This window comes from Podarcis cretensis, assembly GCF_951804945.1.
Source record: "Podarcis cretensis genome assembly, chromosome: 14".
Classification (NCBI taxonomy): domain Eukaryota; kingdom Metazoa; phylum Chordata; class Lepidosauria; order Squamata; family Lacertidae; genus Podarcis; species Podarcis cretensis.
In genome coordinates this window covers 13,937,809-13,964,444 of record NC_137183.1, presented here as the reverse complement: position 1 = coordinate 13,964,444, position 26,636 = coordinate 13,937,809, and the positions used below count along the sequence as shown (strand labels likewise).

Sequence of the window (26,636 nt, the reverse complement as noted above, 5' to 3'; positions counted from 1 at the left end):
GTCACTCTCGTTCTCGCTGTATGAGCTAAGAGGTGACCTTGAGGCGCAACTAGTTACTGCCTCTTCTTTGTGTCTTCTCCAAGCTTTTTCACGTAGTCTTCATTGTGTGAGACAGTAAGCAGAAGTAAGGACTGCTCCAAGCTAGCCCCTTCTAGGTGTTCCTGGATCAGAAGGAGGGCTCTCAACACTTCTGGGTTCCCTGAAGGAGAGAGATAAAGATGGGGGGGGGGTGTTGATCCTCTTCTCTCCCCAGCTCCATAAAAGCAAACTCTTGATTAGTTCCATCTCTCTCTGTGCCTGGCCCAGGAATGTCTGGTCTTCAAGGCTGAAATCAAGGCATTATAATTTTCTGTTCAGGTTGGACTTGCAAATCTTGACCATGCTTTAAATCAGGGGTCAGCAAACTTTTTCAGCAGGGGGCCGGTCCACTGTCCCTCAGACCTTGTGGGGGGCCAGACTATATTTTGAGTGGGAAAAAATAATGAACGAATTCCTATGCCCCACAAATAACTCAGAGATGCATTTTAAATAAAAGGACACATTCTACTCATGTAAAAACACGCTGATTCCCAGAACGTCCGCGGGCCGGATTTAGAAGGCGATTGGCCCCCCGGGCCTTAGTTTGCCTACCCATGCTTTAAATGTCCCCCCCCCCAACACTTCTTTCTCATTTGCACAATTATTGGCACACCTTTGCACACTTCGTTCTTACCTGCACACAGTGCATCCCCCCCCCCAAAAAAAATGTTTAGGGGTACTCTCATTTTCCTACTCATATTGAAATACTGCCCCTCCATGAGGCCAAACTTAGATTCACAAAATGTTTAGGGGTATGCGTAGCCCTGCGTCCCCCCCCCCCCCGAAAAAATGAACTGCCTGCACAGTAGAATGCCAAAGCAGGAACCACATGAAAATAATTATGAATCTGCAACAAAGCCTTTATTTAACAAAACAAAGCAAAAATGCCACCCCCATGTCTTCAAAACATAGGGGCCTGTTACAAATGCATTCTTACTAAGGAATTCCAGGGCCCCTTCCCCAGCCCTTCACCCCAAATGAAAAAACACACATAAGAATTAAGGCAGGGTAATTTGTTTTTGGAGTATTTCATGCAAGCGCATATTCAAACGTCCCCTTATCCAGCCCTTCCACCTCATCCTCCCACGTGGAGGACGGCATACTGCTATAAGGGTCTAATAAGATTTTGAAGCATCTGATAATCAGAAGTCCCAAAAAGACACACAGGATCCCCACGAAGGCAAAGCCGGTTTTTTGTTCCAGAGTGAGGGGAAAGGTGGACACCTCGTTGACACTCATGCTCAATGACGCGTTGTTGCAGTAGTTACTGCTCATCTCTGGGCTTCACATCCTGCTGGGCTTTCGAGATTTTCACTTCTTCGCCTGTGAACAAAACAGGAGGCATGTTTTGGTTGTAGAGATAGCATTAGGCTGCTGCCTGAATCCAAGACTGTCCCTGCAAAATAGGGACACTTGGAGAGAGTCTGCTATAGTAGTGAGTGAGCTGCTTTAGTTTAGTTGCTAAAAGTGTGATTTGGGAAGTTCCTAGTTTAACACCAGCCGTAAGCAAGCTGTAAGGGACGCAGGTGGCACTGTGGTTTAAACCACTGAGCCTCTTGGGCTTGTCGATTGGAAGGTCAGCGGTTCGAATCTGTGCGGCGGGGTGAGCTTCTGTTGCTCTGTCCCAGCTCCTGCCAACCTAGCAGTTTGAAAACACACCAATGCAAGTAGATAAATAGGTACCATTGTGGCGGGAAGGTAAATGGCATTTCCATGCGCTCCGGTTTTTGTCAAGTGTTCCATTGCACCAGAAGCAGTCTAGGCATGCTGGCCACATGACCCGGAAAGCTGTCTGTGCACAAACACTGGCTCCCTCGGCCTGAAAGCGAGATGAGCACCGCAACCCCATAGTTGCCTTTGACTGGACTTAACCATCCAAAGGTCCTTTACCTTTTTTATTTTTACTATCCCAGTTTTCCACTATCCTTACACAAGGTCAGACATTTTGTTCATCTAGTCCAATATTATTTGCTCTGACTGGCAGCTGTTCTCCAGGGGTCCAACAGGGTCTCAGTTATTTGCCATCTGATCCTTTTAACTGGAGGCGCAAAGGAGTGCTGTGACAACCTTCTGCATGTACTGTGTCACTGGGCTAAGGTCCCTGCCTCTTATCCTTAGCCTGCTTACAGTCCCAAATATCTGCAATGCAAGAATGATGGCAATGGTCTGTCTTGCACGGAAATTGTCTCAGCAACTTCTATTGGGCTATTGGGTTGTTGTTTTTATTTTTATTAGGTATTTTGTGGTTTTATATCTTGATTTTATTCTGTGAACTGCCCTGAGACCCCCGGGTATAGGATGGTATATAAATTCAGCAAACCAACCAACCAACCAACCAACAACAACATATGCCTTGTACTTTGAACATTCAAAAAAAGCTGTATAGAAGTTAAAACATTATTATTATTATTACCATGTTTGCCAGCATGCAGGTCATAAAACAATTTCTTCATTTATATATATATATATATATATATATATATATATATGTGTGTGTGTGTGTGTGTGTGTGTGTGTGTGTGTGTGTGTGTGAAAGAACTAGTTACATAGTGAAATCACCAAAGCAAGTTAAAAGTTTATGTATTGTAACTGATAAATGGTACCTGATGCATTCATATAAGGCACACTTCCAGGCTTTCCTGAAGTTTGAACAGCTGTAGAGACATCAAAAAAAGGTTAAATCATTGAGCTGTTTCAGTTGTGGTAGAAACAGCAGTGGCGTAGCGTGGGTTGTCAGCACCCGGGGCAAGGCAAGTAATTTGCGCTCCCTAACCCGTGGATTTGCGCCCCCTAACCCTAACCCCCAGATGTTGCGCCCGGTGCGGCCGGCCCCCCCTGCACCCCCCACGCTACGCCACTGAGAAACAGGCAAGTGCTGAATTGAATTCAGGTCTCTCTCAGAAGGAATGCGATAGCTACTAGCTGGCATGTTTTCTATATCAGAGCAAGAACACACAATAATACTGTAGCAAACGGAAAAGGGGGAAAAGAGGCAAACACGAGACAAAACTGCATTTGAAAATGCAGTTTTATGTCTGAATGTTTTATTCGACTTTTATGGGCCCACCTAAAGTACATGCGTGTGTGTGTGTGTTGTGGATTGTATCCAGTGTCACTTAATGTTATACCTGTTCTGCCGGCAAAATGTTTGGACCAGCAGAATGCGGCTGCACAAGAAATTGCACAAGCACGTTGCTGGTAACTTCATTTGCAATATACAGTAGATATCTGCTGTGAAATGAGTTTCTGCTAGTGCAATTCTTTTGCTGGATTCCTATGTTGTGCAAATTGAAAACTCACCTGTCTGCTAGCGCAAGACAGATTTGCATGCAAAGTAGATGTTCTGTCACTGAACTACAGTTTACAGATCACCTTGGCTGTCTCTTAGTGCAGACCCAGGTCATCAAGCTTGAGTTGATGCTATAGTTGCCAGCCACCACAAACCATCATTGTCAGGGTTGGCAGCAACACCAGCAGCAATGATAATATTTTATTCTCCTGCTAATTATGCTGCTTCAAATGTGCATTTTGTATTTGACTTCCTTTGGTAATGTTTTGTTTTGAAATCTCCAAGATAGTATTTTAGTTTCCTGTTAATTATGTTGCTTTGAATGTATACTTGACTTTCTTCGGTAATGTTTTATTCTGGATTGTTTTATTTGATGCTTTATTGTAGGTTGTAAAGTGCTTTGAGATATTTTTCAACAACATATAAAGCGGTATAGAAATGAAATGAACAACAACAACGGCTCTTCCAACTTAACCTGGGGCTTAGCTACATTAGTAAAAAACAACACATGTGTTTTGAATGTGTTATAAACAAGCAACACCAGATGGCGCTGTAGAGCAAAAAACTTTTCTATGCGATTTTACATAGTGTTTTTTCCCCTTTTCTTTTGTTATAATGATTTAATTTCTGACTTATACATAGCATCCGTCTGTCCCTCCCCCTATGTGTAGATCCACCTTTGGGTAGTCATTGGATAGCCAACGAAGTTGAATGTTGGGACATTCGGGACAGGCTAAATAAAGGACTTTGTGCAGTACATAGCTAAACTATGGAATTCCCTTCCATGGGAGGCACTGATTGCCACCAATTTGGATGGCTTTAAAAGAGGATTAGGAAAAATTCCAGGAGGAGTAGGTTATCAATGGCTACTAACGCTGATGACTGTATTCTACCTCCACTGTTGGAAGCAGTATGCTTCTGAATACCACTTGCTGGAACCTGCAGATCCTGCTACAGGCATCTGGTTGCCCACTGTGAGAACAGGATCCTGCACTGACTTGATCCAGCTGTTCGACAGTGGAATTTGCGGCCAAGGAGTGTGGTGGAGTCTCCTTCTTTGGAGGTCTTTAAGCAGAGGCTTGACAACCATATGTCAGGAGTGCTCTGATGGTGTTTCCTGCTTGGCTGGGGGTTGGACTCGATGGCCCTTGTGGTCTCTTCCAACTCTATGATTCTATGACTCTTCCTATGTGTTGCCATGCACAGGCTTGTTAATATATTGCTGTCCACATATAGTGAGCAGGTTAACACAGGAGAAAATAAGGTTTTAAAAGCAAACAATCCTTGACAGACTTACCCAGATCTCTTCGGGAAAGGAGATGAAAAAGGGATGGGAATATTTCATCGGAGCTATAATCATATTTCATCATCTACTTTAGTTTCAAAGACTGGTTTGGAAATGAGAATTCGTGACTGTGAAGGTCAAAAGCAGCCACTATACTCCTTGTTCCGGTTCATTGCTATCTGATAGCCTGATTTATTTTTATTTTTATTTAAAGGATCGCTTTATGGACTTTTCCAGAGAATAAAAATGGAAATGCAGACCTCCCTCCTTGGCTGGCCGGGTGCAATGGTAAACGGCATGAATTGAGAAATCCCTAGCTGGAAATCATAGGCTGAAATCCTAACCCCACTTACCTGGGAGTAAGTCCAACTAGATTCAGTGGGACTTCTGAGTAGGAATGGCAGGATGACTGAATAGGCAAAATACTATTTCTCACCCCCCCCCCCAGAATAAGCACACTGCTCTACAATCTGTAAATATAGGCCTGCTTTGCAGAGATGCCATAAGGATTTCTATAGTAATGGGTACAGAGTGCTTTGAATTAAACGCTTACAGGAAAATGTCATGTGGATCATTATCATTGTTATAAATAGCAATGCCCCCATCCCAACATCAATAGTGCTACAGCTTTTTCTCACATAACCAAACAGGGTGGGGTTGCCCTGTCTCAATGTGGTGTGTTCCAGTGCTGAAGCCAAGGAGTGCACAATTTTGCACAAGTCTGCCATCTTATGGACCCTTTCCCGTGAGAAAGCCCTATTGAACGCAGTGAGGCTTACTTCTGAGTAAAGATGCACAGCAGTGCACTGCAAAGTTGTTATGGCATGGCCACACCAAAAGACACTGACACAGCTTTGTTTGTTTCTTATGCCAATCATCAATTGCAGGCAATACCCTCACTGGGGGGAAAAGCGTGTTTTCCCATTGACAGTCAGTTGTGGCTTGAGCAGTATCGAGGTAATGTAATACCTTTGCAACCCAAATACTACTTGAAGGAAAGATGCCTAGATCTCCAGCGGCAAATAAGTGGCAACTGCGCATTTATTGCAATTGCACATATTTTGGAATGCCTCTAAGATGACACATATCTTCTATGTAGAATAGTTAAGATCCAACATCAATAGGGTGCTAGAATGTGGGTGTTGCCACTGCGCTGTTTGGGGTGTGGACTGGGGATGGAAAAAAATCTGTCAATTCTGGTTCTCCCAGTTTCTAATTTTTCCACTCATAAATTCATTTCTCCAGATTTGCGCAGCAAATTGTGATTTTTTTTTTTAAATCCTCACAAAAATTTATCAGCATTTTGGTGCAAATTTCTCCGAATATGCACATTTTTGTATACAGTTTTGACTAACACACACATTTTTGCATGCATTTTTCCTAATAGAATGCATTTTTGTATGTCATTTTTACCAACATATTATTCCTTATGCATATTTTCCCTACAATATGCAATTTTTTTAATAATGAAAAGCCTGGTTGGTTGGAGAACCGCGTTGCAAAATTTGGATATGTGGAAACTTCAAAGGATGGTGGTGTTTCAGAAAATAGAAATTTGATAGATTCCCTTTTAAATGTGAACAGAATCAAATTCCCCCCTCATCCCTTGTATGGACAGCCATCTTGCAGATTTGGCCTTTATGGTACTCCTGTAAGGTATTGCCTGGCTTTTGCAAAAAATTTTCTTTGCCACTTTGGAGCAACAGCAGGTTGCCTCTGAGCCAACCAGCACAAACCACCGAAATCTTACCGTGCAGAGAAGGCAACACTTTCCTTTTGGAAGGCATAATACATAACACTAATGAACTATACTTCCTTGATGAGAGATCTCGTTTAGTACGTTTACCAACCGCTGTCTATGCCCTAATAATACTTGCCTTTTGTGGGCAGCGGAAGGAGACGATGTGTCGCTGGGGAACCTGCTAGCGTCAGTGTGGCTAGACTGGCTTGTTAACATGCTAGTACAGTATGCATACATATACTGAACAGGTTAACGCAGCAGCATGTACATTTTTAAAAACAAGCCAGTCGTCGGTTGCATCTGAAGCCTCGTGGGCTATGACTCCCTCTCTCTCCGGTTGCAATCCTCACGACACCTACTTGAAAGGGAACTCCACTGCAACCACCAGCACGACTTGTTGTCGAGTAAATATGGTTAGAGACCTGGGTTGCTCAACACCCAAAATCCTTCAGCATCTAGCAGGCTTTCCTACCCCCTCTCCAAATAGCATCCTTGATTTAGGTGCTCTATGCACAAAAGCAACATGAGATCTCCGGCAATCCCCCTCCCACCTTCGGCTGCTCGACATTACCTGGTCATAACAAGAGAGAGGTAGCAAGCAGAGGCAGCAACAACCGAGTCTTGGGCGTCGTTGCCAGGGAGGAAATCGACACTGCCCAGCTAACCAAGGTCAATGCCATCCTGTTGCATTAAGTCCAGCCGGAGAGCCATGGCAGATGGATGCCTCACCCATCCTCGCCCGAGCTAGATGTCAAAGCAACACACAGCCTCCCCCCCCCCCCTCCGCCGCCACCCACCCACCCACCCACCCCGCACAAAACAGCCCACTCACCCCCGTCCGAGTCAGACATCCTGAGAGTACAAACCCTTTTCCTCCTTATCCTGTGTCCCCATGCTAACGACCTGCCGAAGTTTCAAGGTCTCAGAAAGAGGATCAGGTCCCAAACTGTCAGGGAGCCCTGCGAGGATTTCTGGGGCTCCCGCCCAACGTGAGCATCGCCAGGGCTCCGGCTACATCTAACCACATTAGCATCCGAGAATCTGGACTCGGCTATGGGCGTTCCTTCAGCCGGGTTAGATGCCTCTGGGTGGGGTGGGGAAGGGTCCTTTCCCGAGCACACACACACACACAGACACCACACACACAAGCACCGCTGGCAAATACCTGGGGGATGCTCAAGAGGTTTTAATTTGATGGTGAGGGGCGTGGGGTGGAGTGGAAATGTGAGGGGAGGTGGTGGGCAATATGAAATCTGGATTATCATGCAGCCAAGGCTCTCCCTCTCTTCCCCACCATCCAGATTGATCTGAAGTTCCTGCAAAACACTACGTGCGAGGCATTAGCAAATCTGCTATGCTCTCCCAGCTGCTGCTGCTGCTGCTGCTGCTGCTGCTGCCGCGACGGCAGACTGGGTCCTATTTGCTTGCAATCCTCCTTGCAAAGCTTGTTGTTCGGAAATGTGCATCTCTGGGGAAGCGGTTTCTCGGCAGCCTCTAGGCACCTGGGGAGAAAACCAGGCGGGGACGGGGGTTGTTATTTATGGGCAGGGAGAGAAAGCCGTCCAGCTGGGGGAGGGGAGGGGAGGGAGGTGCGTGGGAGTTCCCCACTTTCCATGCTGGCTGCCAACAAATATTGGGGAGGGGGCTTGAAATGGACAAGGCGCAAAGTTGGAGGATGCCGATCTCTCTCTCGCTCCCCTCCCAAGGATGTGTTTTTTTCTCCCCTCGCCCCCCCCCCCGTAATCAAGTGCAAATTATTTAACTTTTTGTTTTATTTAAAGCAAGCTGCAGTAGCTTCCCGGGGGTCGATTTGAGTGTGCTGGGCAAGAACCGACTTGAATGCATAGACAGACAGACAGACAGACAGATCGATCAAGCAAGCGAGCAATGGCCAGCCAATCTACTGTGGTGGGATGGGCAGCTGGGATTGCATTTATTTATTTTTCACTTCGCATTTCGCCTGGGTTGCTCCGTTGTGGGGAACAGCCATGTTGTACGGAATCCGGCGTGTGCCAAATGTTTCCCGTTGTACGAAAGGGGTGATGGATTGGCTGTGAAGTCCCCCCCCCCCTTCCCCGGTGATTTCGAATCTATTGTAAATGCAACCTACAAAAGTCAGATAAGAGGCCGTTTTCCCTATTAACTTCAGTGGGAAGCGGATTTTCCCTTTTGGCGCTTCCCTTGCTGAAAAAAGGAATCCTTCCAGGAATTTATGAGAGCCAGGAGGTTGTTTCCAGATTTTGTCCTGAAACTTACATGCAGCCGGCAACAAAAAGAGTGAATCATTCACTTGAATAGTTAAAAACAACACCAGCACCCAAATATTTGATTTGATTTTACCTTATGGGGCACATCGTTATTTGCAGCTAAGCAAGGAGCAAGGGAAACACTCCATAAAGTTGATTTATATATTAACATGAATAAACACCAGGCACAATTTTAAACGATAATTTAATCTCCACACTATCCTCGTAGCTCAACCACCCATTGGGGAACCATTTGCTGGAATTGTGTGGCATTGCTAATGTGCCGGATGAAATTACAGACCCATCCGTCATATTTATCTGCTATTAATTCTGCATCAAGTCATCATTTGCTATGGCTGCTAAGAATTGGTTGAGAAAACACAGACCTCCAGTTCTTGTGGGAATTCCAGATAACAGCTTATACCAATCTTATATCCATGATTATGAGAACCAAGAAGAATATCAGAATAAGAATTTGATTTCAACACAAAGTTTTATTTGTGTGTGTATAGTAAGGGGGAAAATTGATGAGTTTACGTTTTGCTAAATTTTAGGTTAAGTTGTTTTCAGTTTTTGGGATTTTCAGTGAATATTTTATATTGTTTATGGACAAAAACATGGAGCTTTTTGATGAATAAACGGTATATTGTTGTTTAGTCGTTTAGTTGTGTCCGACTCTTTGTGACCCCATGGACCAGAGCACGCCAGGCACTCCTGTCTTCTACTGCCTTCCGCAGTTTGGTCAAACTCTTGCTGGTAGCTTTGAGAACACTGTCCAACCATCTCGTCCTCTGTTGTCCCCTTCTCCTTGTGCCCTCAATCTTTCCCAACATTAGGGTCTTTTCCAGGGAGTCTTCTCTTCTCATGAGGTGGCCAAAGTATTGGAGCCTCAGCTTCAGGATCTGTCCTTCCAGTGAGCACTCCGGGCTGATTTCCTTCAGAATGGATAGGTTTGATCTTCTTGCAGTCCATGGGACTCTCAAGAATCTCCTCCAGCACCATCATTCAAAAGCATCAATTATTTGGCAATCAGTCTTCTTTATGGTCCAACTCTCACTTCCATACATACGGTAATTGGTATATACATCTTGTTAATAAATGAATGAATGAATGAAGAGGAAGAGGTTCCTAGGGGTTTGTTTCACTATGGAAAGGGTCGTCAACCTTTTTGAACTAGTGGGCACATTTCAGAAGTTGAGAGTGTGTTGGGTGTGCCAACCACAAATGGCATAGCTTAACACAAAATGGCTGTGACAAGGAGTGTGGTATAACACAAATTAAAGAGACAATTGCCCCTGACAACCTTACGCTTACCATGAGAAGTCAGCTAGATCCTGCTGTTCCTGCTTCTGTGCATTTCACACACTGATGCTGTTGGTGTGTAATAACAACAGGAAGCATTCCTAGGTTCTTGGCATCCATCTGTCTCGGGAGACAATGGAAGTATGTGCCTTCAGGAGTAAAGTCAAACCACTGGAGAGTTATGGCGCTTGCGGTACCTATTTATCTACTTGCACTGGTGTGCTTTCGAACTGCTACATTGGCAAGAGCTGGGACAGAGTAACGGGAACTCACCCCGTTGTGTGGATTTGAACCACCAACCTTCTGATCAGCAAGCCCAAGAGGCTCAGTGGTTTAGACCACAGCGCCACCAATGGAGCCATAGGGGTGGGGCGTGGTCGGGATATGGATACGAGATGGGCTTGATTCCTAATTACTTCATAGAATTTATTAATTAAATTTTTTTGCCCTATTTTTCACCTTGTCTTGTCTTAGTGGCTTACAGAATAAAAACATACAATGTGCAAAATGTAAACCACAAATGAAACACCAGAGATTAAAACCTCAGAACAGCATTTGTGGTGCTTTAAATGTCTTTGTGATGGAACCATGTAACTAATCAGATTTCACTACATGACACCATCACAGAAACAGAATGTGATCAAGAGTCTTTACCCTCACACTGTACAGGTGGACGTTTTGCTCCTGGAGTTCTAGTTTGTGCCTGCACACACAAAAATGAAAGGAACGTTTTTCACAGCTTGCAAAACCCTTTGGCAAATAGTGTTCCCATTTCATTTGCATTCATCCTACAACCAACCTTTTCTGTGTTGGCATAAGCACCACTTTATTGTTTGTGAGCAGCAAATAACTTCTCTGCTTGACAAATATTCACCAAGATTTAGCAAAATGCTATGCAGTGGGAGCAGCATTGAGTAGTGTTGACGTCCTAGTGTGCTTCAGCATGCCACCCCAATCTTGGTGTGGTGCAAGATTCCAGGGGTTCCAGACACTCACCCAGGGTTTGTGTTTCCTTTGGAATGAGGCACAGCAGAGACTGTGGTGTCTTTATGATATATGGTTTATTTACACATATATAACCTGGGCCTACGATGGAGGGATTCACAGCATTAACATCCCAAAAGGGTATTGTTTCATAGCCACAGCCTTGGATTCAAGCAGAAAACAAAACATATCTCTCCCTTTGCCTTTCCAGCCTGCAGTGGCATAGCATGGGGGGCAGGGGGCCGTGGCGCAAAATTCCAAAAAGGCACAACCAGGTATCCCCACACAGTTGCCGGCTTCTGCAGGGATCCTGCAGTGGCCTCACCCCACTCTCTGTGCCAGCTCTCATCATGCCTCTTGCTTGTCTGGATGGAGAGGGGTGTGCGATGGTGTGTAGAAACTAGCCTACCATCTGAAGATAAAATTTTGTTTCATTCATCTGACCCCTTTTGCTTCTGGCACTTGGAAGGTTGCCCTCAGGCTGATAAAGAACCTTCAACCCTGTTTTAGGTTAATATGGAAGCTGGAACTTTGCTGTCCTCCTGGAACTTTGCCAACATAGCCCCCCTGAGTCTTGCACACCAGCTTGGTCAAGTACAGAATGAAAGATGGCAGGATCCCCAAGGATGTGCTCTATAGGGAGCTGGCTTGTTAGCAGACCAATTCTGTGTTACAAAGATGTCTGCAAATGTGGCATGACAAACATCAACCCTACCATGTGGGAATCCTTTGTTATGGTCCACCACCTTGCTGTTTTATGAGTTGAGGTGGTCTCAGTATTTACCTGCAACCCTGCCTGTTTGAGACATATGGATAGCTCAGTTGGTTAGAGCACGGTGGTAATGCCAAGGTTGCAGGTTTGATCCCCGTATGGGACCGCTGCATATTCCTGCATCACTTCCAACTCTAGAATTCTATTATTAATGTCCAAAAAAGAAAAGAAAAAGAAGAAACATAGGATGAGGAAACTGTGGGTCCCAGGAGCAGATAAGTAAAATATATCCAAGGTGGGATGTTTAGGTCCCGATAAGTGAGTAAGGGAGCGTGCAGGTGAGATGGGTTCTGGGAGAAGAAAGTGGTTTGGATCCAAAGAAAGGAGGAAAATGAAGATAAAGGGTTTAACTCAGCCATGAAAATCAGTAAGTAATTTTGTGTCAGTTGCCCTCTCCTACCCTGTTGCATTGTTGTGATAGCAAAATCATGTATACGCCCGTGATATTTGGAGGGCAGAATAAAAATGAAGTATATATAACATAAATAAAAAGAGTTACACCCATGCCAAACTGTATTATGTAAGCAGCTATTATTATTAAAAATATTTATTATTGTTTTTATTATTACTACATGCCGTGAGGATTGCAACCTTCACCCCAACGCCCCAGGCCAGGTTACAACAATTTAAACGCAATGCGAAATACGGTTTTAAACAGGAGACAACCACAAAAATTAGGGGAGCCTTGGAAGTACACATCTCAGGCGTCAAAATCCAGGGCGAAGAGGTTTTGTTTCGCTGTATTTCCAAAAAGCTTCACCGTTTACAGAGTTCGGGCTTCTTCACCACTGCTCATGATATTACGACTTCGTTTCATTAATTCAGCTAACGAAAGGAGCCGTCGCCTTCGCCAGTCCTTCCCACCCCCAGTGCTTTTTTCTGTGGGGTGGGGACGCATACCCCTAAACATTTTGTCAATAATAATAATAATAATAATAAATTTTTTTTTATACCCCGCCCTCCTCAGTCAAGACCGGGCTCAGGGCGGCTAACAACCAACTATAAAAACAAGTTGATTAAAATACAATTTAAAAGATTAAGATACAACATTAAAACATTAGGATGCAGCCTCATATAAGTTTGGCCTCATTGAGGGGCAGTATTTCAATGTGAGCAGGAAAAGGGGCGTACCCCTAAACATTTTTTTAGGGAAAAAAAAGGCACTGCCCACCCCGCCCCCACCTCCCAATATCGGGGTTTAGCCGGGAAAAAAGGAGGCATCATGCAGGCCGACGGCAAAGGCCTAGGCCGCTGCCGCTGTCGCTATGGCAACCGGGAAGTTGCCGGTCGGCAGGCAGAAAGGCACCGCCGCGCTCTCGGAGTTCTCGCGAGAGCTTAGGGGAAGCCGGTGCAGAGACTGAGGAGAGAGAGAGAAAGAGAGCGGGATCCAGCAAGTGGAGGCCGAGGCGCGCGCTCGCCCGCCCGCCCGCTCGCTCGCGAGGAGGAGGAGGGGGAGGAGGCGGAGGGCCTTTTCAAACCCGGCGGGGAAATGGCGGAGAACGACAAGTTCGAGGGGTCGGCGCCGTTGGGAGAAGCCGAAGAGGCGGCCGCCAACGACCACGAGCGGCAGCAGGATGGAGAGGCGGGCGGAGCCGCCAGGCCGGAGAGCGGCGACGGCGCCAATGGCGTCAAAATGTGTGTAGTCTGTGAGGGAGAAACGGGGCGGGGCGGCGGGCCAGGCCGGGAGGGGGGCGTGGGCAGCCCGCCCGGACCCGTTACCTGAGCGCGGGGATTCGGGGGGCCGCGCAGGCCTCGCGCCAGGCGGGTTTTGTTTTTTTTTTGGGGGGGGGAGTGGTCCCTGCGCCATGGCGGGGTTGAGGCTTCGGGTTCCCCTCGTTAGTAACCATACCCGGCATTGTTTGGAGAGGGGCCGCTTGATGGGTGTGTTATGTGTGTGAGTGGGAGGGACAGAGGCTGGCTGGGCTGCCTGCGACTCTGGGATGGAAGAAAGGCAAGGGAGGCACACGGTAGGCCGTCGTTGTGTTTCTTAAGCAGGAACAGGGATGAGGATGATGATGATGGAGCAGTTATTATTAGATTGGCTCAGGGTATAAGCTGCCACATGATGCGATGGCGGCTGCACAAATGAAAGACCATAAAAGGAAAACAAAAACAACACGATTGTAGTGATAAAGAATAAATCGGAGTCATGAAAGATGAAGAAATGGATCGAGAAGATTCATGAAGGGCAGAACCGTGTGGGAATGGGGTGTAACCCTGTACACACTTTCCCTTGGACGAAGCCCTGTTTTCGCTTCATAGGGCTTAGTTCTGAGTCAACAGGTATAGTGTGTCCTTTGCACTCACAGTTGGTTTACAGCAAGGAGTCCCTTTGCACCTTTGAGATGGGCAGCTTGTTTTGGGGCAGAGGCCTTTTGTGGACTAGGACCCACGTTTGTTATTCCAGGTTGTCAAGATACGCAACAAACAAGGCCAGTGTCCACCAAATGCAAGAGGATACAGTCTGTGACATTGCTATGCAAAGCCGCAACATGTATGCACAAGATAAGCACAGTAACCATTCACAACGAGAGCAATTGGTGATAATACTAGTCTGTCAGTGTGTGTTCTTGTTACTAGTTGGTGAGTGCTAAAGGCCCTGCTTGAGAACTGCTAGGTCTGTCTGTTCCAAAGCAGGAGAAGTTTTGTTTTAAAAGAAACTTTAATCTCACATTTTCCAGCTTATAAAGTTTGAAACCCTTCTCTTCCAAGGTCCTAATATCCCTAGGGTTAAGAAACCTCTAGTTTGCTGGATTATTATAAATAAATAGAATTTGTGGTTTTTGTGTGCATACTTTGTGACCTTTCCACTCTCTTCCTTTGGTGATTACGAAGAGCACGGAGAATGTGGCCCCACACTCACTGTAGTTGCTCATTGTAATAGATAGGAAATAAATTCCACACAGACAGGAGAGCCTTTTCGCATATATAATTACTGTATGGAATTCAATACCACAAGATGCATTGGTGGTCCCTAGCTGCATTAATTGAGGATAGGTCTACTTAAAGCTGTTGATAATGATAGCTGAATAGAACTTGGCAGTATGGCAAATATTAGATCAGGCATAGGCAAACTCGGCCCTCCAGATGTTTTGGGACTACAACTCCCATCACCCCTAGCTAAAAGGACCAGTGGTCAGGGATGATGGGAATTGCAGTCCCAAAACATCTGGAGGGCCGAGTTTGCCTATGCCTGTACTAGATGGTGGGGAGAAATAGCAGTGAAGAACGTTCATGTGCTGCTTTCAAGCTTCCAGGAGCTGGCCACTTTTGGAAACACAATTCTAGACCAGATGGACCATTAGTGAGAAGCAACAAGGGGTCTTACTACATTTCTTTTTAGCCACTCTATAACTGGCTGCTGTAAAGGAATGCTTGGACTTCAGTCAAGTCACCTGTTCGGTTTCTCTGTTGAAAAATGAATCAAGTTAAGTTATTTCTTCAATGTTTATAGGTGTCATATTTGCTTTCTTAATAGCAGCAAACTTTTTCCACTTTTAACTTCTCCTGGAATGATGGCTTCACAGAATGCAGTATACCTTTCCAGGCTTTTAAAGAGCTGCTCATCTGGTCATATAATCTGTCAAGTAAGGGTACTGCAAGGCAGGGAACATTCAGGTCAAATGTTTTTGGTTTTCATCGAATCATCAAATTGGGTTTTGTATATGTCTTTTTCATTTATAGTGTATGGTGTGTAGTATTTGAAGATCACATAAGTGAATAGTAAAACTGTTTAGAATAGAAACTTTATGGCCAACCTTTTAGTAGCTATGATATATCTTTTTATTGTCTGAACTTGCGTTTGACAACATTAAAAGTGGCAGTACTGGGGGAAGCCTTTTTTAAAGAAAGATACACATATCTTTGTATCATTGCGTTATCCCAATTCTTTGTTAATTTTATAATTGATTGGAAGTAATGTTAGGATCCCAGTGAAATAATTTTTCTATTCCTAGTTCATATTTATTGTTTGACCTGTTCAGTTTTTTAATCCATCATATTCAGCATTAGTCAACATTGCAAAAATTTAAAAAATGAGACCTTTTAAGTTAATATTTTTATTCCATTAAACAATAATGTGAAATTATTAAAAAAAAATTATGACAAGCCCTGGGCTCAATTAATTTGATGGCCGGTGCCATTCTTTTTTCATCTATCAATGATGGCGGTGGAGTTCTTATTGAAAAGAAGACTATTGGTCCCTTTCTTGATGATTGATTGATTTGTGATTGATTGATTTGTGAAGCTTTTCCAATTGCACTTTGCTTAGGAATTGATTTTGGTAGGGAAGTTGTAGTTGTACTTGACCTCAAATATTACCGTTTCAGAATCCCCCCCCCCCTTTTTATAACGTTTGTTTAGTGTTCAGCTATCCCACAGTTCACCTTTGTTGGATTACCTAAGAACTTTCAAAGTTGATCCTAATTGACCATTAGATAACAATTGCAGTTATTTTAGTCCGTCCTAGTGCTTAAATTCCTCTGGATTTTTCCTAGCTTGGTCAGGCACAGACCTGTCCAAATTGTGTGGTTCCCTTATCAATCCTTTGTTGTTATTTAGAAATATTCTCCTGTGAGCAATTGGCCTTTGTGTGGGTTAGAGTGTACAGACTTGTGATTGTGCACTTTCAGGTGGAAAAAGTGTACAAATTGACAGCGTGGATATGGGGCTATGTGATCCCCCTGTTAATATGGATCATTTTCAAAAGATGTTGGAGAAAGTGATTTCCAGGTGTTTTGTACACTGCTCAGGCTGTGTGTGCAATTCGGCCTTGTACATTAGTACCAGAAGTTACAAGCTCACAAACATTTTCACTAGCCTGGTTTTTCCTCCTTAGAGGGACTGGCAGATGGAGCACCCTGTCCCCCCTTTGCCAGTCTCCTCTACAACTGAAAAGCAGGCTAAATATAAATGTGGTGGGTTGGCACAGGGAGCATAGAGCAGTCCCTGCCTCCACCACTAAACTGCTTGGTTTCCTTGTTAGGCACATATTCTGTACACCTAGCTTGGAAACTGAGCAGCATGGTGATGGAAAGAAGGAGCATTCCTTCACTCCATACTCATGTCCTGCTTGTGGACTATGAACAGGATGCCACACTAAATGGTCCTTTGGTCTAATGATGTATCGGACATGGATGTATTATTTTGGTTTCTATGCTTGACACACATGAGGGGTTTTGCCCTCCTCCACAGCTAGCATGGAAACACAGGAAGCTGCCCGAGGTCGGATATCTTTCTCCATGGAGCCTGCTTCCTTTCTGTGGTGGGTGAGAAGGGCAGTGGGCTGCTGGAGGCAGCTTGAAGTTTTTGTCTCTTCTGGCAGTCTGCTCACTTTTCTAGATGAAATACATTGCCACCCATGGCAGCCAGTTTAGTGGTCAGAACCATGACCAGCATAAGTCTTCATTACATTGCCTGGGCACATGCGTAGTCCCTAAGCAGAGAATTATCAAACTGGCAAATAAGTGTTGATGCTGACTGATGTTAATAGAAGACCATATATGTTGACAGGGCAATGTAAAAAATATGTTCTTCATGCATGTCAGTTTGGGCACCCACAACCTGTACACCAGCAGAGATTTCTGTTGCTGAATTGTATGCTAAAGAAAGTTCCTGCTTTGTAAACAAGTGTTGCTGTCTTCAGGCATTCTGATCCTCTTAAGCGTGGCAAAACTGAAATAGTTCCCTTCATAAGAAACCTGAGTAACTTTTGACTGAGTGTCGTGGTCTTATATTGTCTCAGTTGTGTATTCTAGTTTGTAGAAGGAACTGCTGGTTTAATCCTACTGGAAATGAAAGTAAAGATATGGTTGAGTGACTATGTGCAGTTGCTAACATTGTCTCTTAGTGAGGGAAAAGTGTAACACTCTGAATGCATTAGGACCTAGATGAAAATTATTGCTTTCATTTAATCAGTCTCTCTAGTCATGGAAACTGGACAGAGATGCAAGCCAAAAAGGAGAGGATCATGGGCTTCATGTGATGCTACATGCATCTTTGCATTTGCACATGCAGGTTTATTTGGTTTTTAAATAGCAGCCGCAGGGATCCCCAATCCAGATTGGGACCAAAGCACAGCTGGATGAGGAGTTAACCCTTTCTTTCCTGTGCAGGGTCTTGCCAAAATCATTCCTGGGAAGCTGTTTTTGGCATAAATATAATCTTTTCATGAGGGGGCCTTAGTCCCTCCCCCTTCCCACTCATACTACAGTTCCAATTTTGGATCCACTCCCATGCCTGCTGTTTTAAAACATATGCACACAGGTGTGAAGGTATTACCCTGAATATGTGTCATTTGTCCCTGTGATAGGTGCTACTTTGGGCTTTACATTTTGTCATAAAGACTTGATAGAATTATATACTTAAAAGCAAACTAATATTCTTATTTTTTTCCTTCCTCACATGCAGGGAAAATGATGAAACGGGAAAGGATGAGAGACCACCTGTGAAATCAAAGTATATTTCAAAGCCTAAGGCAATCCCGTCTCTTGGACACAGGAATAGATTCCATCCTTACACAAAGGAGAAGGGTGCAGGCACTGGAGAAAAGAAGACCCTTAACCGTAACAGAGTATTCATTAGCAACATCCCATATGATATGAAATGGCAGTCTATTAAAGATCTTATGAGAGAGAAAGGTAACTTGCTCCTTGCAGCCGGCTTCTCACAGGAATGAGACAAACTCAGATATCTGGAATACTGTGAACACACAGTTTTGGTTTGTCCTTTTCAACTTCTGCTTGTTATGTCTACTTTCCCCCTCTCTTTCACTGGAGACATTTGCATTGCAGGATAGTATCAGTAAACAAATGAAGTATCCACAGTCTCCTTCCATTCTTGTATGATAGTAGGTAGCCTAGAGAATATGCATGCCCTCATGAACCTTTAAAGGGACTGCGTTATGTCTAGGTGTAGTTCTGAATATAAGCAAAATTTAGTGTGCTTTTAAAGTATGAATGAAAAGATGTCCTTCAAAAGATGTTTCTGTATTTTTCTTGGTGGAATCTGGCTGTAGAATTCTCTGTCTGCATTGTCACTTCTGCCATGACTTGTCTGTCTGGAGCTCTATATCACGTTTGTTACTACAGTTGTAGTTTTTTGAATGCCCCAAACTTCTTGCCATGGGCACGTCTGGGGTGGAAGAAATCCCAATCCATGAACTGTCAAAAGTTGGTTTTGAATTAACTGGAAAAAATGATTGCTTCAAAATCATGCAAAGAACATTTGGTTTCTAGGCTTTAAAAATAAATAAATAAAACAAACCTTTAACTGTGCTAGGTGTATCTGTTGTAAGGTGACGTGACTTATATGATTTGGTTTATGCAATGAAACCTTAGAAAGTGTGTGGCTTGCTGTGAAATTTTTTGACTTTTGTAAATTGGTTATTCTATTGAAGGCAACCTCTTTACTATTTGAAGCTATTCAGGTAGAAAGTCACCTTAAAACAGCTGTTGTTAGCCGGATGACAAATGTCACTGAAAGTGTTATTGTTGATGTCCTTAATTGAGAGGTGAAGGGACTATTTGTATATCTGAACTTGTTCACCAACTATATCATACTGGCCAAAATATGATCTGTAGTATGAATTAGGTTAAATATAGTTGTTTTTCTTTAGCTTTTGAGAATGTGGCTGTTGCATATTCCTGAAAATTAGCTAAATTATATAGACCTTGACAGGAGGTATGTTGGTCTGGTTTTGATTGTTGGTGAATAATAGGTGCTTCTTCGTAGAGTTGTGCACAGGGACACAGCAAAGCAAGACATTGGTGTTTAAATGCATTGTCTCTTGGTATTTTCCCTTTGTATGTCTTATGTAGTTGGTGAGGTTACATACGTGGAGCTGTTTAAGGATGCAGAAGGAAAATCAAGGGTAAGTGCCGTGGGCAATCATCTGCTAGAGGTTTAATGTTCCTCAGCAGTTTTACTTTTGTTTAATACTTGTACCAGTAATTGGAAAGTAAGTTTCATTTTTTTTCATTGATGTTATTACAGACTGAGGTTTCTGTATCAGATACAGCTTTGTCAACTTTCATATAAACTGGTGTAGTTGGATGCAAGGGAAAAGCTCTTTAATATGTGTCTAAATAAATGGCATTTACCTAATTCATTTAAAACAGCAGCTCTCGTTAGGATTTCTGGTGTGTTCAGATGTGTTTTAAGTTGAGCATTGGAAAAAATATCACTGAAATGATAAATTTAAGTGTAGCATTCTAATCTGAGGCTTGAGTATAAACATATGTTTTGTTGAGCCTAAAAGATTGCAGGACTTCTTCTGGATTATTGAATTTGTCTAGGTCTTTTTAAAAATGGAATGGAAGGAGTTGGTTGTTAGGCAGTGGATTGCCAGCAATGAGGGAGGCAGTTCAGTGCAAAGAATGTTAAAAGCTGCTTTGTGTCTGTCTTCTTAAAAAGGTCAAACGTTCAAACTATAGTAAGTCTGAGCCTGCTGTGTGAACAAGAGAATGCAGGTTTGACTCGAACGTAAGCAATTAAACCTGTTGGGTGTCTGGTTTTTTCCCTTTGAAAATTTTATTTAAATGCTTTTTTTGTTCGGCCTGTGGGAATGTTTCAAAAAATAAAACAAAAATAGACCTAAACTGGTTGCTTTATTTTTATTGAATAGTAGTGCTGAAAAAAAAGCAACCAAACTTCTTCTCCTAAAAACTGAAATATGGAAAAGATACCAGCAGTTGTTAAGTAATATAATTGCAGTCATTTTTCTGGAAAACCTGAGTATTGCACTTTAAGATAATCATCCACTTTTGGTTATCCTGCTCAGTTTTTTCCTTTAGTTGGTCATGGGAATTTGTATATCATTTTCACATGCTATTTCTGGTTTGGCTAAAAAAATGTCAAGAGTTTTAAAAAACTGACCATCTGTGTCTATATAACTAATGTTAAATAAATAAACTTTGTAATGTATATGCAAGGTGGTAGGAGAAATAACTAGCTTAATGTTGCTCTTCCCACTCCAAAACTACATTCTTCATTCAGCATGTCTATTTTTGTTCAGTTTGTCTGAAATGTTAAAATGCTTCATTGCAACTGCATTTACTAAATCAACTTTATTTTTTCCTTCTTCCATGTTGGCAAATCTTCACATGGCTATAGGGTTGTGGGTAAGTGTTCCTTTGTGTTTTTTCCTTTGTTTCCCCCTAGTTTTTTTTAATGTATTTTAATAACAATTTTAAAAGTTCATCACACAAACCAAATCAATCATCATTATTTTGTTTCATCCAGTGTTGTTGAATTCAAAGATGAAGAATTTGTAAAGAAGGCACTGGAAACTATGAATAAATATGACCTAAATGGAAGACCATTGAACATAAAAGAGGTATGCTTGTAGTTTTTGCAGCTTTGATGCAGAGTATTGAAAGAGTTTTGGAATTCTTTTAAAATAGCAGAACAAACTGTATAGAGCTATTAAATGCCCTCACAGATACTTCCACATAATAACAACAATCATACTTCATTTCCAAGCAACCAATGATATCAAAAGTGCCAATTTTCTCTCAGAATGACAAATACATTGAATTCCTACTCCTTGTTTCCACTACCTGTAGGTTTTAAATGGATTAGATATGCTGCAGCCTCAGACTGCTTGTCTAGGGAACTGTTGAGGCACTTGTATAATTAAAACTTCAGATAAGACTGCTATACTGACATGAGTTGCTTAGGTTGGGGATCTACATCCTACTGATATTCTTGAGTCTTAAAATATGCCTTTTCTCCTACAAGATTAGATCTGTAGTTGGATGAACAATCACCTTTAAGTCTGGGGAATTTGCTGTGTGGCTCTGATGTGTATCATGTTCAGATTGCCTTGCTGTGGGAGCGATAAGGGAGGAATAAAATGTGTCAGCATTTTCATTTGCCTGTATGAGTGTTCCAGTCTGAACCATGATGTCAGAGAGTTATGTTTTCTACGTTTGATATTAACAGAGAGCACCAAGATAATTGAATTTGGTTTTTGAAAGAACATGTTAGGCTGACAGATTTCTACTTGTCCATAGGCTAGGTAACAGCATATGAAGTGGCAGTGCACACTTGTCTCAACCCTCATCTGAAAGGACCACCTCTAGAGGTGAGGGAGCTAGGTCTCCATGCACATGAAGTACTTATTCCTTCTGCCGCCGCTGATAAGGATGCTAACTGCTCTGTTGTGATACTGTGAAATTTCTGAAAGAAAGTACTGTTACCTGTGATTTGGGATTAACAGATGTACATTCTATTACTAAATTTGTTGTAGGATCCGGATGGTGAGCATGCTCGCAGGGCGTTGCAGCGTGGGAGTGGACCCTACACGGGAGGACATGGCCCAGAAATATCACCTGGCTTGATGAATTTGCCACCTTCTATTATTAATAATCCAAACATTCCTCCCGAGATTATTAGCAATCTGCAGGCTGGCAGGCTTGGGTCCACTATTTTTGTTGCCAATGTAAGTATAAATACATACTGGCTGTGCATTGCTTCATTTTGGAGCAAAACATCAAGTTTACTTAGCACAGCACAAGTGATTTTTCTTAGCCGATAGTATTCATGCTGATTTTAACAGGGTTTTAAACACTGTTGCATCTCATCTGAGGGTGGTTTTGTGTATCTAAACTGCAATATAAATATTTTCCCCAACTTAGTGCCCTCCAGGTATTTTGGACTACAGCTCGCATCAGCTTCATCAAGTTGTAATTCAAAACATCTGGAGGCCACCAGGTTGGAGAAAGCTATTTTAGGACCTCCAACTTAAATTTTTATGCTGCTCTGCAATTCCTGAAACCCTTTTTAATAAGCTGAGTATGCATATGAATACTTTTCTCTCAAAGTAGCCAGTTTTAAAATCAGTACATGGTTTTTTGTTTACTATTCCCCAACTAGATACTGTTGGATTATGTGCTCAGTGTACTACATTCCTTTTGATAGCTTTTAGTTGAATTGTTACTTTTCATCAGAACTAAATTGTTCATCAGCATGTTGAAAAAATGGGAGGAAAGAACATGTATGTGACCAACGATTTATTTGCATCTCTGATAACTAATACTTCAGTTTTGGCAATCTTCCATTTATCTGTCACCACTACAGAATATATATATATAGAGAGAGAGCGCGCGCGCGCGCTATACTTAAGCTATGTGTAGAGTTTGCCCCTGTGCTAAAATAAAAATCCTGTTTTGTAAGGCAAAATTGTGTTGGTTTGTTTCATGGAAACTTTCTTTTTAAGCTTGACTTCAAAGTTGGCTGGAAGAAATTAAAGGAAGTGTTCAGCATTGCTGGGACTGTAAAACGTGCAGACATTAAAGAAGACAAAGATGGAAAGAGTCGAGGAATGGGAACAGTGACTTTTGAGCAGCCAATCGAAGCTGTTCAGGCAATATGTATCCTGACAAGAGTTGGGGAGTGACTGGGCCTGATTAAAGGAGTATGTTGTCAAGTGTGGGTTAAGTAGGAATGCATTATTTTCTGTCTACATTATATTTGTATGTTTGTGTGAATATAGGTGAGCTTTTCAGCAAAGCAATTGATAACTTTTCTGTTTGTAGTATATTTGATCATGTACATTTCCCCTTGATATACTAACTGTATTACTGCTAGTATATAAGGAGATTGACTATAACACCATGGTTACATTGGAGTAGGGATAACATAGAATGGGGAGAATGCTATTTGAATGATATTCTGTCCCCACTGTATTTGAATAGTGGGGTGCAAGTTGAATACTTTAGTACAATAGGAGATAAGACAACTATTCTGAAAAGTACATGAATAGTATATAGTAGGATTGTACTGTTTAGTTGATTTTACAGATTTAAAAAGTGGTCCGGTCTAACTCATATAGCAGATTTTAAAGAAATTATTTATCAAAGCCAGTCAGTAGTCATAATCTTGGAGGCATTCCAAAGCAGAATTCTTCTAAAATGGTGCTTGCTGTAATGAATTCGGACCACTATTTTACATGCATGCATATAAATGCAAATTTAATTGACAAGACCCCTAAGATGAAGCTATTGGATGACAGTCTAGAGTGCGAGTGTGTTTGTAAGATCACCTGTGTAGCTTAACATATTATTGGCGGATGTAAGGTTCCTTGACTTTATGTTCAGCTATGTTCAATGGACAATTTCTGTTTGATAGACCCATGCATGTAAAAATGGTGAGTTGTTCATCTGTTTTGCCCATGGTAGCTGAGACAAACTGCTACAATGTTCTAAAAGTCTTTGTCTGTTGTTAGGATGACAAATCAATTCCTCACGATGATTTCCGTGTAGCAGACAGCAAAACACCACAGCTGCCTCGTGAGTATTCACTCTTTTTTTTAATGCTGCCTGTTAATATAGACATAGGTACTATTTTGAAGCCTAGTAGAATTGCCCCTGCCTTCAACTGTTTAGAAATACTGAGAACCTTATGGAGTGATCTTTGCTTTCAAAGGTGGTCTTGGAGGAATTGGAATGGGACTTGGACCTGGCGGGCAGCCCATAAGTGCAACCCAACTGAGCATGGGTGGTGGTGGAATGGGAAGTGTGGCTCCTGGAGGTCAGTATGCTTTCCTCTTCTCAGTGTTTTCTTGCCTTGGAGTGAGGGAGACATTTCCTGGAGTACCATAGAAGTCTTAGAGGAGGGAGAAAGGTTGTTTTCTGCTGCTCCAGAGAAGCGGACACGGAGCAATGGTTCCAAACTACAAGAAAAAAGATTCCACCTAAACATTAGGAAGAACTTCCTGACAGTAAGAGCTGTTCGACAGTGGAATTTGCTGCCAAGGAGTGTGGTGGAGTCTCCTTCTTTGGAGGTCTTTAAGCAGAGGCTTGACAGCCATATGTCAGGAGTGCTCTGATGGTGTTTCCTGCTTGGCAGGGGGTTGGACTCGATGGCCCTTGTGGTCTCTTCCAACTCTATGATTCTTTAAATGTATTGTGACTCATACTTAAATTTTAATCGTTTTTTCATTATATGTACCTTTAAAAGTGCCTGTTCAGCACCAAGCTTTTCTCCTTTGGTTCTTCCATTATTTTTTTTAAAGTTCTTAAAAAGTTAAGTCTTTAAGGTTTTTTTTTAAGTTCTTACATCTTATCCTATTTTTAACTGCTGCTATGATTCCTCACTAGGTTATGATATATTTTGTTGCTATATTGCATTGGTTTTATTGCGAACCTCGCTGGGAGCTGTTCAGCTGAAGGGTAGAGTGGCATAAAGATATACTTAATAGCTCACCTGTAAATCTGTTTCTTTGAAGGAATGGGAGTGGATGGTCCAGGCTTTGGAGGAATGAACAGAATGGGTGGAGGTAGGCACGTTCCCCAGTTACTTTGTTCCTATACAAAATTTATGAATTTAGTAAAATGCTCTTTGCTTACGGTTCAGGTGTTGGCGGATTTGGTGGCATGAAAGGGATGGCAAACATGGGAGGATTTGGCGGAGTCAACCGAATGGGAGGTAGGTGACTATTTGCTCTTAAAATGTACAGCTGTTCCAGTGCATCTAGAAGTATTGTAAAACTAAAAAATAAAATCTATTTCTAGGAATGGGCAGTGTGGATGATTTCCGAGGAAATATTGGCAGTGGAATGACTGGTGGCATAGGAACAGGCATGGGGGGCATGGCAACAGGTATGGGAGGTAAATTAACCAGTTTTTTAAATTACAATCTTTGATTTAAGAGCTTAAGATCAATGATGTGGAAACGGACATTTACAGTGGTGCCCCGCAAGACGAATGCCTCGCAAGACGGAAAACCCGCTAGACGAAAGGGTTTTCCGTTTTGGAGGTGCTTCGCAAAACAAATTTCCTATACGCTTGCTTCGCAAGACGAAAATGTCTTGCGAGTTCCTGCGGGTTTCCCCCCTTTCCCCCCTTTTTCTAAGCCGCTTATCTGCTTATCCGCTAAGCCGCTAAAAGCCGCTAAGCCGCTAATAGCGCTAATCCGCTAAGGTGTCAATGGGCTTGCTTCGCAAGACGAAGAAACCGCTAGACGAAGAGACTCGCGGAACGGATTCTTTTCGTCTTGCGAGGCACCACTGTAGTTTTAAAAAGGCTTCCGTAAAACCTAAACTTCAACTATCAGCTGTTAAGCACAGTGTGCTTTCCCACCCCCATTTGAAAACTAGAGTGTGGGAATATTCTCCTGGATGTGTTTATCAAATTTATTTTCATTGGAGTTAATGTATTACAAGCAAACCAGCAAGCAAACTTTCAGCAGGGATGCCTAATTGTTGAGTTTAACCAAAGGCTTCATTTTGCTTGCTTGCAGCATACCACCTTTCTAAAAGGTGATTTAAATCCTCTGAGCTTAATACAAATTAAACAAAAATTAAGAATTTGTTAACTTGATAATACCGTATTTCATGTTCTTGACCAGAGCTTCTATCAAAAGCTCAAGTTAACTGTTGCATAAAAGCCAAAGGTTTTAATTTCTGGGGAGTGTGCAAGCCCAGGTGTATTTATGGTGGTAATGCCCCATGATATCCTCATTCTGGGACAAAGTTATTAAGAAAATGATCATAATTAGTGGACACAATATTGTCAACCCCCAAAATTTTGTCACCTATTTTTGATGACATTATTTACATTAATCTAAGGAACTGGTAACACTTTGGCTGGCTGCAGCCCAAAGGACCCTTTCTTAACAGTGGCATACAGTTGACCTAAACTCCAGCCTAAAAAATAAAGGTTTATAGTGAAAAACTTAATTTAATCTACAAAGTTCATTCATCCAAGGGACAATCAAATCAAACTCACTTTTCTCAGTGTTGTGTAACTTGCTTTTTTACACAAATGAAAAAGAGTCCTCCGTCCCATATTAGACTATGCACACACATTTGGAATAATGAGTAATAAACAATGAATTTGACAAGAACTTATAATTGGAAATGGACTGAGGTATTCTTATCCAATGATCTCTCATAATGTTGATGTAAATATTCTCTATTTTCTGTTACTCTTATTAGC

At 42.5% G+C, this 26,636-nt stretch overlaps 2 protein-coding genes across 5 annotated transcripts in view; one reads left to right on the top strand and one right to left on the bottom strand.

Annotated features, from left to right (window-relative positions):
• Positions 1-917: 917 nt before the first annotated feature.
• Positions 918-7,511, bottom strand: CTXN2 (cortexin 2). 4 transcript variants are annotated; one of them, XM_079954123.1, is made up of 3 exons: positions 7,226-7,511; positions 2,682-2,732; positions 918-1,401 (listed from the first exon to the last, which is right to left on the bottom strand). In XM_079954123.1, exon 3 carries the CDS (start codon positions 1,351-1,353, stop codon positions 1,108-1,110), a length of 246 nt encoding a protein of 81 aa, XP_079810249.1. In that variant the 5' UTR covers positions 1,354-1,401; positions 2,682-2,732; positions 7,226-7,511; the 3' UTR covers positions 918-1,107. The 4 variants fall into 4 exon arrangements, with proteins under 4 accessions (XP_079810249.1, XP_079810247.1, XP_079810248.1 ...); XM_079954121.1 differs by having other exon boundaries at positions 7,260-7,510; XM_079954122.1 differs by lacking the exon at positions 7,226-7,511 and adding an exon at positions 6,965-7,155.
• Positions 7,512-13,047: 5,536 nt separating this feature from the next.
• MYEF2 (myelin expression factor 2) overlaps positions 13,048-26,636 on the top strand; it is a 20,962-nt gene continuing 7,373 nt past the window's right edge. The window contains exons 1-13 of the mRNA XM_079953545.1: positions 13,048-13,332; positions 18,106-18,335; positions 19,515-19,567; positions 20,809-20,816; positions 20,938-21,031; positions 21,947-22,138; positions 22,916-23,069; positions 23,796-23,845; positions 23,924-23,987; positions 24,124-24,228; positions 24,926-24,976; positions 25,054-25,125; positions 25,212-25,307. Coding sequence (XP_079809671.1) covers positions 13,187-13,332; positions 18,106-18,335; positions 19,515-19,567; positions 20,809-20,816; positions 20,938-21,031; positions 21,947-22,138; positions 22,916-23,069; positions 23,796-23,845; positions 23,924-23,987; positions 24,124-24,228; positions 24,926-24,976; positions 25,054-25,125; positions 25,212-25,307 — 1,315 coding nt within the window. The 5' untranslated portion in view covers positions 13,048-13,186. The remainder of the gene's footprint in view (positions 13,333-18,105; positions 18,336-19,514; positions 19,568-20,808; positions 20,817-20,937; positions 21,032-21,946; positions 22,139-22,915; positions 23,070-23,795; positions 23,846-23,923; positions 23,988-24,123; positions 24,229-24,925; positions 24,977-25,053; positions 25,126-25,211; positions 25,308-26,636) is intronic.

What these genes read in the sequence shown, in the direction of transcription:
- CTXN2 (XM_079954123.1), bottom strand. Translation starts at nt 1,353, where the DNA reads ATGAGCAGTAACTACTGCAACAACGCGTCATTGAGCATGAGTGTCAAC.